The sequence below is a fragment of the Lingula anatina genome, chromosome 6 (genome assembly GCF_051362555.1).
Source record: "Lingula anatina isolate TDL-2025a chromosome 6, LinAna3.0, whole genome shotgun sequence".
Classification (NCBI taxonomy): domain Eukaryota; kingdom Metazoa; phylum Brachiopoda; class Lingulata; order Lingulida; family Lingulidae; genus Lingula; species Lingula anatina.
Genome location: NC_141772.1, coordinates 16752543 through 16769045, shown reverse-complemented (window position 1 = coordinate 16769045; position 16503 = coordinate 16752543). Strand labels below are relative to the sequence as shown.

The window sequence follows — 16503 nt, the reverse complement described above, 5'->3', positions numbered from 1 at the left end:
CTGGCGTGACTCAGTCACTAAACACCATAGACCAGAGTTGAGTTTATTGGTATTTTCTGGACGAATGTATTTAGTTATTATTATTATTATTATTATTATTATTATTATTATTATTATTATTATTATTGCTATTTGCGTATACTTTTCTATTTTGTTTGTCTATTTTTTAAATAATTGGCTAAATTTTTAAACTGGCTGTCTTCATGTTGTTACTGTTCCACGGGGTTGAAAATTTATTTTCACTCCAAAAAGGTGACATCAGATATTTTAGAATTTACTGTGAGAAACACGAATCTATGAATATCTTGCTAGATTCATCGATGAGCAAAACGACCATGAATCTTACAAAATGAATCATTTTGAGTCTTTTTTTTTGGCTTTGTCGGCAGGCATCAGTATGATGTGGTCATTTTATATTTTACTAAGTATTATTTGCGTTGTGGTATCCCTTTGTTTTCTTTTCATAATTTAACAGTTGAATCAGTCGTTTCAGCAACAAATTTCGAATTGCAAAGAACATTCGACATGTTTAATTTACGTATGCTGGCCTTTCTATCATTATTGTACTGTAATTATTGCACTTGCTATTCCAAATTCGATGTTTTTATGGAAATTGCTATTTAAAAAATAATGCAAGGGTAAGTTTATCATATTTTTGTGGAAGTGTGTTTGTTGTATTTATTTTACCTCAATTTACTTGGAAAGCAATAAAATAAATCTTATTCTATAATTTTTTGGAAATCCTTCATCAGCTCGCTTCGAACTTCTGCCCTTCCGTCATCTAGTTTGTCGTCTTACCGACTGAGCTACAGACTCGAGGATACTAGAATTGTTTGGAGGATCGTCTTGTAGTGGATGCAACTATTCATTTGGAAAATTTTTGCAAAAGGTAAATGGCTGGGACCCAGGAGCACCAGAATTCGAAGCAGCAACCTCCCAACTGTAAGGCAAGCGCGATACCTATTCCCCTAACTGTCCCCACCCACCTTCCTCTGGTAGACTTTCTGCTTATATGAACCAAATAGAAATTCTTACCGTCCTTTTTATAAAGCATTTTAACAACTTCTAAGCACCCAAGCATTCGAACCCCGTTGAATATATTGCAAACAATATCAACCGAATATCAATAAATTAATGATTTTATCGATTAGCTACATAAAAAACAATTCCAATATTATTGCTCCATCAAGGTTCAGTGACTATGTATGTTGAACTGAATAAAAACTGATAAGAAAAGTGCCGAATTTCATGTTTTTGTCACCCTTTTTATTAACTTTCAACATAAATAAATGGATTTGTTGGATGCTGTTCCAAAGGCTTAGCAGCAAATATACTTTCTAAAGTAAAAAGAGACACAAAGACCTGCGTCGTAATTTTGAGCTGTAATTTCTATACAGCGCAACAACATGGATATCAAGGTTATTGAAATGAAGTATCTTCTAAGAACTGGCAATAACAATGAATAGAAAGGTCACGCCGAGTTCTGATGGATACATTCGAAAGCTAATTTCCTGTTCCCGACTTTTTTAAAAATCTTATTTTATTTTTGTCCGTATAGCCTTCGGAAATTATATAATACATTTTGGCAAACTGACCATGTCTGATTCATATGCACCTCTTTATTCAAACAAATAGAGATTTATAAACAAAACAAAAACAACCAACAGCAAAAAAAAAAAAAAAAAGATTGCACCATACCACGTCGATTCATTTGTAAAATTTATTAACAATATCGACTGTGTAAATAATTTGTCGAGCGTTTTTCTCGTATTCCTTAACGCTGGCCATGTGTTTAGACGCAGGTTATGAATTAAACTAATGAGGTTTTTGATGGCATCACCATGCGACGCGATACATTTATCAGTCAGTAACAGAGCATCCCTAGTGGGAGCTCGCACTAGACCGCTCTTTGCACATAGCAACTTTCTTTCGAGACGTAACGAGTCACAACCCCTTAACTTAACAAGTGTGGTTAAAGCTCTTGTCTCACTGGAGAAGCGATTAACGTTTGCTGACGTCATCGAAGACCCGAACAGGTTTGAACGCGCCTTCAGCAGTTAAACTTCTATGATGCACCATCCCTTTCACACACATATGCTGCGTAGTCTGAACTGCCACGCCTAGCTGTGTATATTACTTGAGGGCTCGGTTTCTTGGCATCTGGGTGCAACTGAGATCGCGTCGCAGCCAAAAGCTCCGTGTGAGCCGTGATGTTCACACCCGAAGTATAAGCTATGACGGAAAGGGCCGACTGGTCATACCGGTGATTGGCGAGCCCCGCCCCTAGTGGCGATATGCACGTCACGTCCATGGAACACTGGATCCAGCGCGGCAGAATCCTGCGATATGCTTTACTGCCTTTCACCCATCCACTTATACCGCCGGCAAATGAATACTTCCCTTTAAACTTTGACATTGTTTCATTGAAATATCGGAACATATTGAAATGAGTTAGACGAGTCATATCCACGTCTTGTCCCTGAACGAAGAAATGTCCATCTTGTTTCAGATAGTCGTCTATTTTTGACATAGGTCCTCTGACATCACATCCTGCGTCGATCCACAAGATTTTTCCAAATCTGTCCACGGCGTCTTTCAGCACCACCGATTTCCACGCAAATTTTTTCAAATACGACACATGTTCTGGGTATCGAGGCGAGTCTAAATGAAAGTTCACTAACTTCGTTCGGCACCAGCTCTTAACTCTCTGAATCTGTGTTTCAGATAATCCCAAATTGTACACAACAATATTCCTACGAGATTCCCAATAGTGGACAGAGCCCACTAGATTAACGAGTCCATCAAAGTAAACATTGTCACTGCCTGTGACAAGAGTGAAATTCATATTTTGAACATCAGCGTTAAATATTTCTGTCGTCGTTATCGTTTTCTTTGTTGAGATCGCCTTGTCTTGTATTCTAGCTCCATCTCGGGGTGGAATAGACGGCGACTGAACAGATAATTGGTTTGGCGACTCACGCACTAATTCTGTGTCTGAAATTAAGGACAGTTTCCGCATTCGCCGCATTTGTACTGAAAAGGGAAATGTTAAAATGTTAATGTCAAGATATGTTTGTCTTTTATTTGTAACAAGAAAAGAAAAGTTATAAAAAATAAAATGAATATCTTCCAAGTGAAGTTACCTCTATCTACACGAGTAGTTAAAACGTCACAGACCCGACTCTCTTTATTCATAATTCATTTGTAAAGTCAATTCCAATTATCGGTTATTCCACAACCCTCAAGCCAAAACGCACTGCCAAAATAAATGAATAAATGACGAGAACTAGTTTGAAAAAAAATTTTTTTCTGGAGCCAAGGCGTTGGTCTGAGATGAAAACACGGTCCAAAACGGAAAAACAAGCAAATTATGAGAGCTCAACTGAAAAAAAAACAGCTGAAACTAAGGTTTTATTTCTGGCTTCTTCAATCACCATTTACAATGCACTCTAATGAAAGGCAAATTTTCCCAGATGAAATGTTGCTGGGATGGCGATCGCTGCATATGCCACATACGTCATACGGAATTTCTTGTGAACTGACAAAATATACGTACTGCGTTACAAATACTATTGTAGAGATTTTTGAACGCCATAACACTCTCTGCCTTATCATCTGGCCAAATATATGGCCTGTACAATCATTACGAGGTCCAAGACCAGCAAGAACGTGATATTCTCCCGAGATCAACTTCAACCATGCCTCTCCCGCCCCTGTGTGTGTGTGTGTGTGTGTGTGTGTGCGTGTGTGTGTGTGTGTGTGAGAGAGAGAGAGAGAGCAAAAATTTAGAAGATATTCACGAGTAAAAAACGTTGCTTATGACACAAAATGGACAAAACACAAGAATAGCTTTTAAACAAACTGATCGTTTTAGACGAAAGAGACCGCATTGATTAGGGCCATGGCGTAATTGTTGAGTCAAGTTTACTTTATAGGATCAATCTACCACTATCAACATTTTCATAAAATTAAAATGGGGAAAATGTGATAGTGAAAGCCTTTGTCTTAACAGCGAGATCGATAGCTGCACAGATCCATACGTTTTCCTGAGATCTTCGCGTTCTCCTGGGATCAAAGGGTCTAAAAAGTTGGCACGGGAAGTGACAGCGAAGTCATATCACAAAATACATTTTAGTTCGATTCCGTTTGGTTCCATCCGAATGCCGTAGGCAGTTCTGAGTGAAATCCAGTTAAAGTCCTCGAAACAGTGTTTTCCTTTTCCTTTTCTAAATAATTATCATTTCAAAACTGATAAAAAGGACACTGTACGTCATGAGTTGGCTAAAAAAGCAGTACACCACCATTGAGAGGAATGCCGAAAATAGATGTGCATAAAAACCGCTAACGAGATTCATTCAGCTAACGTCGATCCTTTTATTCATGTATCTTTAATAATAATAATAATAATAATAATAATAATAATAATAATAATAATAATAATAATAATAGCCTCACCTTCCGGGTTATACGGAGAGGTGACACTCCACAGGATTAGAAGGTTGAACCCCACAAAAACCACGAGGTACGTCGTAGCTACTCTGCACCACCGGCGTCTCATCGTCACACGGCAGCCACCTCAAGGCCGGCACACCCTCCCTGCGTGATCTCACAAATCTGACACAAATCTGGAAGAGGCGAACAGATTCAAATCTGAATTCATAGACAAGCAAATTATGAAAACTCAACTGGGAAAAAACTTTTTTGTTGTCTTTTTATCTCACTATATAAGAACAATACACAGATGTCTCTCAATGTTTGTTGTATAATGAATTATGCACGCCTTGTCTGCATAAACATAGCTTGGGCAAAGCAACGCTAACGCTTTCTCTTAAATTGCTTCCTTATATAATTCCGTTTCTGTTACGTCATGTTAACAGTCAGAATATGTAAAAACAGCTGTGACTGTGCATATCAAGGTGATGCACTCTGTCACTTGGTGATTCTGTCAAAATGAACGCTGAAGGAAGGAATAAAAACTAGGTTCCCCCAACCATCATCAAGAAACCAATATCAATGAAGCCCAAAATAGTCGCTCGTCTGCAATTTACCGTTTTAATTAACTACAACACGACAAATAGGTCGATTCCTTGTTATATTTTCACATCGGATATGAGTTAACGTAAGCAATTGTAACATTTCAATTACGCTTGTTCCTGAAAAACTCTACGTGGATGCTAATTTTAGCTGAAATTATCAATGGACAAAGGCAGAGCGTTTTTGTATGAGAAAATAATTTAGAACTGTCTCCTCCAAATCCCACATATTTCATAATGTCAAACAAATATTTTTTACATGCATTTGAAAAAAGGACTCTTTCTCGTGTTTACATTAGTAAAGCAAATCCGAAATCCTACTCTATGATTTATCCTACTCTTGAAAATCATACATTTCAATGGTAGATCCGTAAACATCAGGCAATAACGATACAAAACTAGTAAAATGCCACTTAGTTGCTATCACTTACGTCTTATTAAAGCAAGGAAACGCCTTTTAACTAAGTCCTATTCTCTGAAAGTTGCTGAAGAGATCACCAAAGCGCCAGCTCAATTGATACGTCGATCATTCAAGGAAAATGACATCGACTGAAAAAGCTTTGCGTGTTGACTGTGCAGTGTTCCCTGCGAGCCAGGGACGCAGCTCATGAGTTATACATGAGGCTTCAATAGGGAATAAGATAAAATCGAAACTACTGACACGAGATTTGTTATTGGGAGTCATCTCATATTTGATCTCGATTTTTCGATTGAGGGGCGGGGGGTATTGTAAAGGTACCAAGAATAATTAATTACCACACGACAGTGAGAAACATGGACCCATTACAGACACCAAGGATGTACTGCATCAGTGGTATATATTGATTTCCTGTTTGATAATGTTACTATTATATACTACTCTCCGGTATTTTTACAGCAAAGACACACACACACACACACCGTACAACTCTGTAATATCCATCCTTTTTTTCTAAATCAATTTGTGATGCGATTTTGAGCTATCTCTCCGATGCTCAAAGAAATTAACTTGGCAATCCATTTTCTAATTTTAACATTCTTTTACATAAACTTCATGCCTTCCTAATAATATTTAACTGCAGAAGTACCCTCTCTATTACTTACTGAGGTGTGGTGGCCAGCACAGAGTTCAAAATAGGCCTACTGTCCAGCTGTCTTCTTAAAAAAAAAAAAAAAAAAAAAATATATATATATATATATATATATATATATATATATATATATATATATATATATATATATATATATAAAAAGAAAAAAGCGGACCCTCCTACTCCCGTTTAAAAGGTTTATCTTTTGGCCTCCATTATAACAAAAGTGTTTTTCAGCTTCTTAAAATAGGAAGGGGTGTAACCAAACCCTGTTGAAATTTAGTCGACCAAAGGTGTTTCACGAAAAAATCCATATTCTAAGTTTGACGTAAAGTGGTATGAACTCACGCGCGCGGGGAACTCTTCCACAAAAAGAGATCAGTATCACTTGATCCAAGACACGAAACAATCATCAACATCGCTATTGACGTCAAAATGAAGCAAAATATAACACAGGTTAATTTTCCCGAGTAATGAAATGTATCATGAGGAACCGTTACAGAATTAAAATCCAATCTCATTGTAACTTAGCATTAACATTTTGTCTTGGAATATCGATATCGGACATCTAGCGATCAAAATATAAACAAATGAAGCGTTGCATGTAGTTTTTAAAAGTAGATAATTTTTGAAAATTCGATTGCATTCAATTAGATCATAACACAATATTTTGGTCGTAATAAGTCTTTTATTTTATTTTATTTTATCTATTTATTTATTTATTTATTTTCATTTATAATAATAATTATTATTATTATTATTTTTTTTTTTTGCTGAATCTGCAGTAAGCCAGTGGATTTTATATAAGGAGCAGTGCACCACTGATATAGGAGGTTTAGCACAAAAAAGAAAAACGAAGAAAAGTACAGTGAAAATGTCTGCACTAACGTTATGGTAGAGGCTATAAATCTTTCTACGCTAACATTTTAAGGTAACTAATATGTCAAAAGTCACTGTTACATGATTTACAACGAAAGGATTTCTAGATAAGGTCAATATACAAAAAAATTAGGCCTACTTGCCCTTGGAGATATAGCCTATACGCTTGAAATTTTACAAACTGATAAAAGATAAATCTAAATTATCTGGGTTAAATTCCATATCCGGCTTCTTTTCAAAAGATGAAAAATAACGCGTTTAGGCAAAGAATCCAACCGGTTCAACCCAAAGGACATTACTAAGAAACGAAACTCTAACCATAAAATTAACCGTAGACCTACAGCTCAATAGTAGCCTATCCTAGTCCAGTATTTGTTAGTTACATGCATCAACGGACTGTTTGAAAATACGTGTTCATCGAGCGGAATGAAGCTCCAAAATGACAGTACAAGTAGAATGTGTAGCAATACTGAAAATTGGGGAATTTGCCTCTACAGGTGAACGCTGCCTCTAAACAAACGTGTATCATGTGGGGTCGAATAGCGACAAGAAAAGTCGAAGCATTCACCTTGAGAAAAATAGTAGCTTGATCTGATTCAACGCCGTCATGGAGGCGAGTCTAACTTGAAAAATGACACTTCTCAGAAACTGTTACCCTAAATGTTACCTGTATGTTTGCGGTGAGGCTCCCACGCAAGCGAGCATTAGTAACACGTGAATGTAAGTCGATTAGTGTTCCCCTGTACACACGGCGTGTATTCAGAGAGACAAACATGAAGATTGTGCCGTCATCAAAGTGACAATGCTGGGCGGTGTGATTGGCATATTTGCCGCGTGATTACGTTTCCCCGTAACCAGTGTTCGTAATTAACTGTGGCCCTCGTGTTTCACGAATAAATATCTGTTTATTTTTTCCCTCTCTCTCTCTCTCTCTCTCTCTCTCTCTCTCTCTCTCTCTCACACACACACACACACACACGCACACACACACACACACACTCAGGCCCGTAGCCCCTTTTGCTGGGAAAAGGTCCACTCTGGGTAAAAATTGAACTAGGTATATTATGTTTTTATGGGAAAAGGTCCACTTTTTCAGAAAAAGAACCCCCCTTTTGAAATTGCTGGCTACGGGCCTGCACACTGGTTTATCCAGGACATTGCCAAGGATGGCGCACAAGGATTTAAACATGTATAAAACAATAAAGCAGAAAACAATTTTACCATAATGTGTATGGCACAGGGATGGAAAACCTACTTGGTTTTGTCTCCTTTCGCTCGCTATCCTGCTTATTCTTTTTCTTTATTATAAGTACTTTTTTTTGGTGGGGGGGGGGGGGGGAGGGGGGAGAGGGGGGAGACGTACGTAGTCTGCTAGAGAAGGAAGGGACTGGAGAGGAGGGGGATAAAGGTATGTACGCAGTTTTCTCCAGGACCCGCCATTGTCTTGTTACACGATTATTTAATCATCTAATTCTTGATTTATATTTAAATGTATTTTCACGGCAAAACAGTAAATTTTACTCGATTGTCGTGGGTGAACATTGCTATATGTATTGCTATCATTAGTCTGTGTAATGTAGTTAAATTCCGCAAACTGGGTCATCTAATACAGGTGATTTGCGCTGCGAAATGTGCATGTTCCATACCTTCATTTAACCCTTTGTGAAATTCATTTCAGACCATAAGTCATGCACTTATAAAGGAAGCCAAGCTGGTGTCTGTGCATATTCTGTGTATAAGCACAAAATCATCTGGGCCTTGAACCAGTCTAGGACACACGGACCACGCCTCTTGAGTTGTCCCATCTTCGATCAGTAATAAGCAACCGGGCTATTCGAACTTCGTAGATTTGGTGTAGTTATATCCAGTATATCCAAGTCAAGACGGTACTTCCTTACAAATAAACCATAGTCCCGGAGTGTGCAACTGCATTACATTTCCTGTTGATGTGTAAATAACCCCATTTTATCGATATCTTGTGTACACACTTTCTTCTCCAAAATTATCTGCCCCCTTTACAGTTTAACGACTAACAAAATGCGGAAACTTACCAAGAACTCATGTTTTACTAGATCCGACACGACCAAATCGGAGTTCACCGTTCCTGATAGAAGCCCTATTATTCACTTATGGGCTTTGGGTTATTGTACTAGCACCTTATGTGATAAATAACATGGCGGTTAGAACAACCTTCTTCTTTGCGATAATAACTAAAAAGACGCTTGAGCGAACGCGGTTAAAAAATCTGAACAAAGGGAAAATATTGACAAAGGTATTCTTAGGTCGGCACACCTGTTGCAGGTACAATAGTCTGTAGTATTCTTTTTGCATAAGGGTCCCTTTGATAACTTTATTTAGCGCTATATCACCCCAACCCCTGAGATTTATTATTTTATAACAAATTGTTTTGTTAAACTAAAATACATTGTTCGATCTTTAAGTTAATACCTACTTTTAAATCATTTTGTAATTGGTCCCTGCTACGCTACTTACAAGTTTTTGTTGAGCTATAGTTGCACGCCTTGAAAACAAGGTCCCGTTAAATAATGCTATATTTTGTCTTGGCATAGGATAAGTACTATAAGCCTTTTTTCAATGATTTTGAAAATATTTTTACATTCAACTGTTCGTGACAAGCAAAGGTTACTTTTGTATTAGGGCGATACTCACCCTACTTGAGAAAACTTTTTTTCATTTTATAAGCATTTACTGTATGTAAGAGGATAATAAACCTATAACCGGAATGCTTTTATCTTGGCAGTAATTCACATTTATCTAAAGAAGTTTAACTTTTTTCTTGCTTTATAACTTTTAAAAGCGATAAGAAAAGAAGTAATTGCAAAGTCACTTTATGGATGTTTAATCTTCCACATTGTCCGAGTAACTAGGCTTGAGAAGATGGGTGGTGAAGTAAACTAAGTCATGATAAGTGATGATAGCCATTTATTTTATCTGCCATAATTTTCCTTTGCCACTTACACTAAACATAACGCGTTTTCATGTTCAATTTTTTTTTATTTCAATTGGTCCAATAAAAATAATTGCCATTCGTCACTATCATAAACCGTCAGGCAAAATATCCAAGTCTGGGGTAAGTTTTACACATACGGAAAACATTGCATTATGGGGATTCTTGACAGGGTGGCTCAATTTTCGAATATGAAACATGGTGCTGTGGACCCCTTCTTTGAAGGAGGATATGGGGTAGTCATGGAGGTCAGCGTTTTGCTTATGTTGAACGGTTTTATTAAAAATTGTTGTCAGTTGCACCATTCCAGCTGAAACAACACAATTTATTTTGCATCCTGATTGTTGATTATCAGTTTCTTTGTCTCTCTTTCTATATGTGAAAAAAACGATAAATAACAAATAAAGATTTGCGGAGTCTGATTAATTTTATTGTCATGCTGTCAAAATTCAGTACACAAAAGGTAAAACAGAATAAGACCAGAAATCATTAAGAAAAGACCTAGACCAATGCTCTGAATAAGAAAAAAGGCACAGAACTGGCTACTCAAAGGTTGTATGGTTATTTTATCTTTATTTACCTAAAACTTCCTACTCATCGGCGCTTGCTAGTATCAAAAAAGTATACTGGACCTAAAATTGTAGCGTAGTTGCCTAATTTGTTATAATTAAGCTTTTAATCTCTTCTTGTTTGTCGGAATGATAAAAACATAACCCCGTTGGTATGCGTGTACAGGAATGGGAACAAACATTGAGGCCAAGCACTTATTTAGTTTCTAAACAGACTTATTAGGGACGGTTTGTTTGTGTTCTCTCAAGGTCAAAATTATTACATTAAAATTGCCTTTGAAATTATTTTGAAAAGCACAAAGGTAACATTAGTAAGGGCATATCAGTTAAAAGTGCACTTCGAGGCAAGCACGTTAAGGCACATGAAGCGATATCAGATTAAAACAACAGAGGTATTTAGTATGCGTTATGTTCAACTCATGTTTTTTTCGCGTCAAACTGGTTGCATAAAGTGAACCACAAATCTGCAAAATTATTTTTGAAAAACTTGCACACACCAATTATGTATCAGTTCGGTTTAATGTAAACCGCAAAACACAAACACTTAAATCAAGTTAAAAGCAGATCCACACGCACTTAGTTAGTGTGAAACAACATCCACTTTCTCAGTAGTTGGAGTTAAGTGCGGTCATGCTTTTTACACGCCAAATTCATGATTTTTAATTTTCTTCAGTAAAAATTATTTTGTGAATATGAAAACATGAGTTTGCATCAGCAAGGAATCTGGATATCAGAAATGAAATATATATAATTCTCGCCATTTTGTACAAGCTTCCATCCATCCCTTTCAACGCTAGATATTTTAGAAAGATTGTTAAACAATTTGTAAAATTTGCGCATATCACACGAATTATCTTTAACTTGCACTGGCTGATCATGTCGAAAATAATAACCAAAACGGTTCTTTTGACTTTCAAATCTCTAGCAGGTTATTTCACTCCTCACGGAAGTAGACTATTATTATTTCGGTAACTAATTCTAGTATTACTTAGTATATAATAGTTTATTCATAGTCTTATTTACCCATTTATTGTTATTCACTATTGAGTTAAAAAGATAGTTCAGTAATGTACAAAACACGTGAAGACATAAATGAAAACACATCAGTGCAAGGCCCTGTATCATCCCAGGGGAGGAAAAATGACCAAAACAAAGAAAATCTCCTTATATTGCATAGCACCCCCCCCCCCCCTCCACCGAAACTTAGGCCCATGCCTGAATATTTCCGTTTTGAGTTGCTCTCCTCGCCAGCTCTATCTTTGCGTGAAATTTTCCTGTAAAAATTCATAGCATCCTTAACTTTATAAAACTGTTCAATCAAACAAAAGCAAAAATCAATGACGATAACCATGTAGGAGGAGAATAGGCTATGCTCGCCCTGAAGTTCGGAGGCCAGACAGAGAACGTGCCCTATCCCAGAACAGACGTGCTGTCTCAGAGAGTACCGTGACTCCCAGGGTGGATGACCTGGAGGTCGAGCTGATATGATTGAGGTGAAGGGGTCGAGGTATGGAGGTAATGGAAACGAATAACAAAACAGCAGTGAACGGGGCACAATTACCATTGTGTGGATCTTGTGGAGTATCGTTTTAGGAGGATAACAGTAAAAGTTTGACAGATGAGAAGAAGCGCTTGTTTCTCTTTTTACTAGACTGTAATGGCCTACTCATTACAACATCATTTCTACCGCAGAAGCGCGCTCCTCTTCATACAAGTTTCTGTTCACTAAAAAATCACTTATATGTTTATACATTAAAATGCAATTAAAATCAATAAAAATTAATATCTCTACCCTCCCTTTTTCTGTCCCACTTGCTAATGTCATAACATAAAAATTCCATATAGTCTCTATTCCTTCCCCGGGCTGTGTGAACTACCATGGGGCTCTCCACGCTCTTGTCTTTATTAACTTGACTTCTGTGGGCCGCCAGAAGCTCGGTGTGAGCCGTGATATTCAGCCCAGAGGAATGGGCGAGGATAGACAAGGCAGACTGATCGAACCGGTGATCGTACAAACTTGCGCCATTGGGGGATATGCAGTCTACATTCATTGCGCATGTCACCCAGGGCTGGAGGATTTCATTGAAAGCACGGCTGTCTTTTACCCAGCCGTGAAGTCCCCCGGCATATGAATATTTTCCTTTGAAACGTGTGACGTTTTGATGCAAGTAATCGAACATCATTTTGTGGCACGTTTCTACCATGTCTGTGTCTTGACCCTGCACAAAGAAATATTTGTCCAGGTGGAGATATTCTCGTATTTTGGTGAGAGGGCCACGAATATCGCTCCCTGCGTCCGACCACAGGATGACCCCAAATCTTCGGACCGCCTCTCTGATTATGATCGGTTTCCAAGCAAATTGATCCACGGTCGCAAAGTGGGGCGGAAACGATTTGAAATCGAATTTTAAGAGTTCCGTGCGGCACCATGTTTGGATGAACTCTCGTTGCGATTCTCGGAGACCCAAGTCATAAATAACGAGATTTGTGGAGGGTTCCCAGAAGTGCACGGACCCAACAAAGTTAACCAATGCTTTGTAAAATTTTTTGTTGGACGCAGTAACGATGGTGAGGTTGTAATTGTCACTGAGTTGTGTTTGTGGTAAAAGCGGTACTGGTGGCTTTGAGGGAGTAGCATCAGGCGTGAAATGCCCCAGCACGTCTTTAGTATTTCTTTCACTTTGGCGAGCTCTTGCGTTAATAACTGAAACACACAAAAATCATTATATTGTTTGTTGCAAAATATGATTTATCTACATAATCGATGTCATGATTACAATAACAACAAAAGCAGCAACAACAACAACATCGGCAATGATGAAAATAATAATAAGAAAAACAATATCATTTAGAGGGGGGGTCAGGGGGGTCCTGACCCCCCCTTGGGTTTCTGAAAAATATATCACACCAATATTCCCCTCTTAAAATTTTGATTAGCTAGTTTATAGTTCTAAACCGTACCAAAAGGCACTGTTTGCTGTCAAAAACACCAATAATTTTTCGGGGCCCTTGAACAGGCCCCGAACCCCACTCCAAGGGGGCGATGGTCGTCTTTGCATCCGAGGCCTGCCGTTCCGAACCCCCCCCCCCCCCCCAAGTAATCCTGGATCCGCCCCTGAACACCTCTGTAGGTGACAGAAAGGTATGGTACCTGCGGGCGTCGCCATGAAAAAAAAGTGTAAAATTGTAAAACTAATGTTTTCCAGCTGGGTTGACGTTGAAGTACACCGAAAGTAACATAAACGGAAGATTATTCGTCCGTAGGTTTATGTCTCAAAAATGTGTTTTCAGTTGTTTTAAATCACAATGGGGTGGGAGGGGGGGCAATCATAGGGTCACATGCCCGTCCCTCCCCTTTGCTTTTGATACTCCCCCCCAAAAGAATTATATATATATATATATATATATATATATATATATATATATATATATATATAATAACATACACCCAAGTCAAGACGGAACTCCTTACAAACAACCATTGTCCCGCCAGACCAAAAGTCGGGGTCTAAGGACTCATTCCCAATGAAAATATTGTTCTACGTATATCGATCCAACTCTGCGGGGACTCTCGCTTAATGCAATCAGATAAACAGATTAACATGTGTCGAGTAGAATACAGAAACACTGGTAATAATGCGAGTTCTTTGGAAACAAGAGGGGGCGTGTTAATTGTTTAATCTGAACACATTCAGCAAGAGTTCCCGCTGAGTTTAATCCATCTGCGTAGAACGATAGTCTCATTGGGAGTCGGCATCTAACCCAAGTGGCTAATTCTAGTATTCAGACGCAAAGCCACTGCGCCATCGACCCGAAAAAATTCTGCTGGTACTGTATTATTGTGCCGTGAAGCAAAGATTGTTCTGTCGGTATGTGAGAGGTGGACGAAAATGCAGCAACTGAAAATTTTGCATAACCAACTGACAGTATCGGACACTCTGCTCGACTTTGCCCACTGTCCACAGACTTATATTCACAATGATTTAGGGGTAAGTGAAGAGAAAGAACAAAATATACTATTTATTAATATACATGTATTAATGAACTCCAAATATTTGCTGTAGGATACTATTTGGTGAAATAAAAGAAACTCAAATAAGTGTCGGTGACTATGTCCGGCGACAAATTATGTTCATTCCCCCTCCTTTTTTTTTTTTTTTTTTTTTTTTTTTTTTTTTTTTTTTTTTTTTTTTTGTACACCATTATCAAACAAGTTCTAACAAAGTTTTTCTTTTTTTTTCAAATATTCGTTTAAATAAAATTTAATTTTGGTATAAACTGCATTCTTAGCTAAGCCGTGACTTGTCTGTATCCTGTCAGGATATGGCTGGTTTCGTTCAGTAATTCCTCAAACTCTGGGTATGATAATTATCCATAACTCACAAGTCATAATTATAAAACAGACCAGACTGTACCTATGACGTCACTACTTTCAGCTGGACTGGTGTTGGTCTTCAGTCGCAGAGTTAACCACACGTTAAAGCAGACGAACGCCGTGACCATCAGCACGAGAAGTTGACCCCATCTCTGACGACCTCTCATCACAGCACGTCTCTGTTTCATCCAGTACCGGTATATATATATATATATATATCTGGTGCGATGCCTGCACGGTCTACTCTGAGGGGAAGGTAGCTGGCACTATACACATGTACATGGAAAACTCAAACTGTATATACCAACAACAATAATCAATAAAAACACCTGAAAAGAGAATCGGAATAATTATGTAAAGAGGGGAGCTTATAACACGAACACGTGTAGAGATTGAGTGTAGAGATTGATTGAGTAATTATTTATATAATCTGAGAACCTGAATTTAAAATAAAAGTTTTTTATCTATCTTTAACGTCTCTTTTGGCTGAGAGAGAGAGAGAGAGAGAGAGAGAGAGGGTAAGACACAGTACCTGTTACCTTCTATTCCATCTGGAGATTATATAAATCTTGACCGAAAACGCAAGCACGGATTTTGTCAAGCAGAATCTGCCCTTAAAGCAGCATCATTACTCATCATTACATCTTTCACCATGGACTCTCGCTGAATACAATCAAACTAAAATGGTGCACGTGCATCATTCTCAACATGTCTTCTTTTGATTTCTATTTACCTAAATTGCTCCGGAAATAAGTCACATGCTCATGTTAGTTCTTTGAATTAAACATAAATTTGAACTTAATTCTTTTTAAAAAACCATCATTTAAACATTAAATGACATTATGTGCAGATGTGAAAAGAAAGTGAATGATTTATTGTCTATTTACACTTCAAAATGACTTGTACGTATTCTAGCGTGACCAACAATGCACGTAGACAAGTACAGCGCGACGTAGTTGCGGGAGCGGATGATGGGGGGGGGGGGGGGGGGGGAGGTGTATCATATTAATTTATTATGAACTGTAATTTGGCAGGTCTCAGGACTGGTGTTGCTCAGTAGTATAAATAACTTTACTTGCTTTATTGATCTAGTAACAAGTTCAATGATTGATGGTATCTTCAGATTGATATATTTAGACGTGCTGTATTGATGAAAAGCATGAGAATGTATCATTTCTGAATGAATGTTAACGAATAAAACAAAAATTTTAGACAAAATATTTTTTCTCACACAAGCAAAGAGCACAAATCCTGACTTATAACGCGGAAAAATTTTAACCCCCCCCCCCCGAAAAAAAAAAACAATCATGAAATGTTTCTTTAATGAAAGGTTAAGTTTACCATCAATAGATAAGTTTTTTTTGCTCGTGTTACTTTAATTTTTATTTAACGAACACAAGCCGTAAAATAATACGACAAAACGTGCTAATGTGAATGAATTGCAACATCGAATTATCAAGAAAAGGAAAATATCAAATATAGTCAAAATTTGAAAACACTACACGACTGATTAATCCTGAAAATCTTGAAAATAAGGTGCCCTTTGCTACTAAATTGAGATTCTAGCTAAAAATACTGTGTAAACATGAGGTCAAAAGCAAATTGAGGA

General features: G+C 37.6%; 2 protein-coding genes across 7 annotated transcripts; both read right to left on the bottom strand.

The window, feature by feature from the left end:
* Nucleotides 1-1706: 1706 nt before the first annotated feature.
* On the bottom strand, nucleotides 1707-9193 carry LOC106181925 (uncharacterized). Of its 5 annotated transcripts, none has more exons than XM_013566473.2 (3): nucleotides 9034-9193; nucleotides 4456-4625; nucleotides 1707-3033 (listed from the first exon to the last, which is right to left on the bottom strand). In XM_013566473.2, exons 2-3 carry the CDS (start codon nucleotides 4556-4558, stop codon nucleotides 2066-2068), a joined length of 1071 nt encoding a protein of 356 aa, XP_013421927.2. In that variant the 5' UTR covers nucleotides 4559-4625; nucleotides 9034-9193; the 3' UTR covers nucleotides 1707-2065. The 5 variants fall into 5 exon arrangements, with proteins under 5 accessions (XP_013421927.2, XP_013421928.2, XP_013421926.2 ...); XM_013566474.2 differs by lacking the exon at nucleotides 9034-9193 and adding an exon at nucleotides 8629-8983; XM_013566472.2 differs by lacking the exon at nucleotides 9034-9193 and adding an exon at nucleotides 7551-7878.
* Nucleotides 9194-11504: 2311 nt separating this feature from the next.
* Nucleotides 11505-15646, bottom strand: LOC106181926 (uncharacterized). 2 transcript variants are annotated; one of them, XM_013566478.2, is made up of 3 exons: nucleotides 15427-15646; nucleotides 14935-15223; nucleotides 11505-13223 (listed from the first exon to the last, which is right to left on the bottom strand). In XM_013566478.2, the coding sequence occupies exons 2-3, from the start codon at nucleotides 15080-15082 to the stop codon at nucleotides 12289-12291; spliced, it is 1083 nt and encodes a 360-aa protein (XP_013421932.2). In that variant the 5' UTR covers nucleotides 15083-15223; nucleotides 15427-15646; the 3' UTR covers nucleotides 11505-12288. The 2 variants fall into 2 exon arrangements, with proteins under 2 accessions (XP_013421932.2, XP_013421930.2); XM_013566476.2 differs by having other exon boundaries at nucleotides 15434-15646.
* Between the last annotated feature and the right edge of the window lie 857 nt (nucleotides 15647-16503).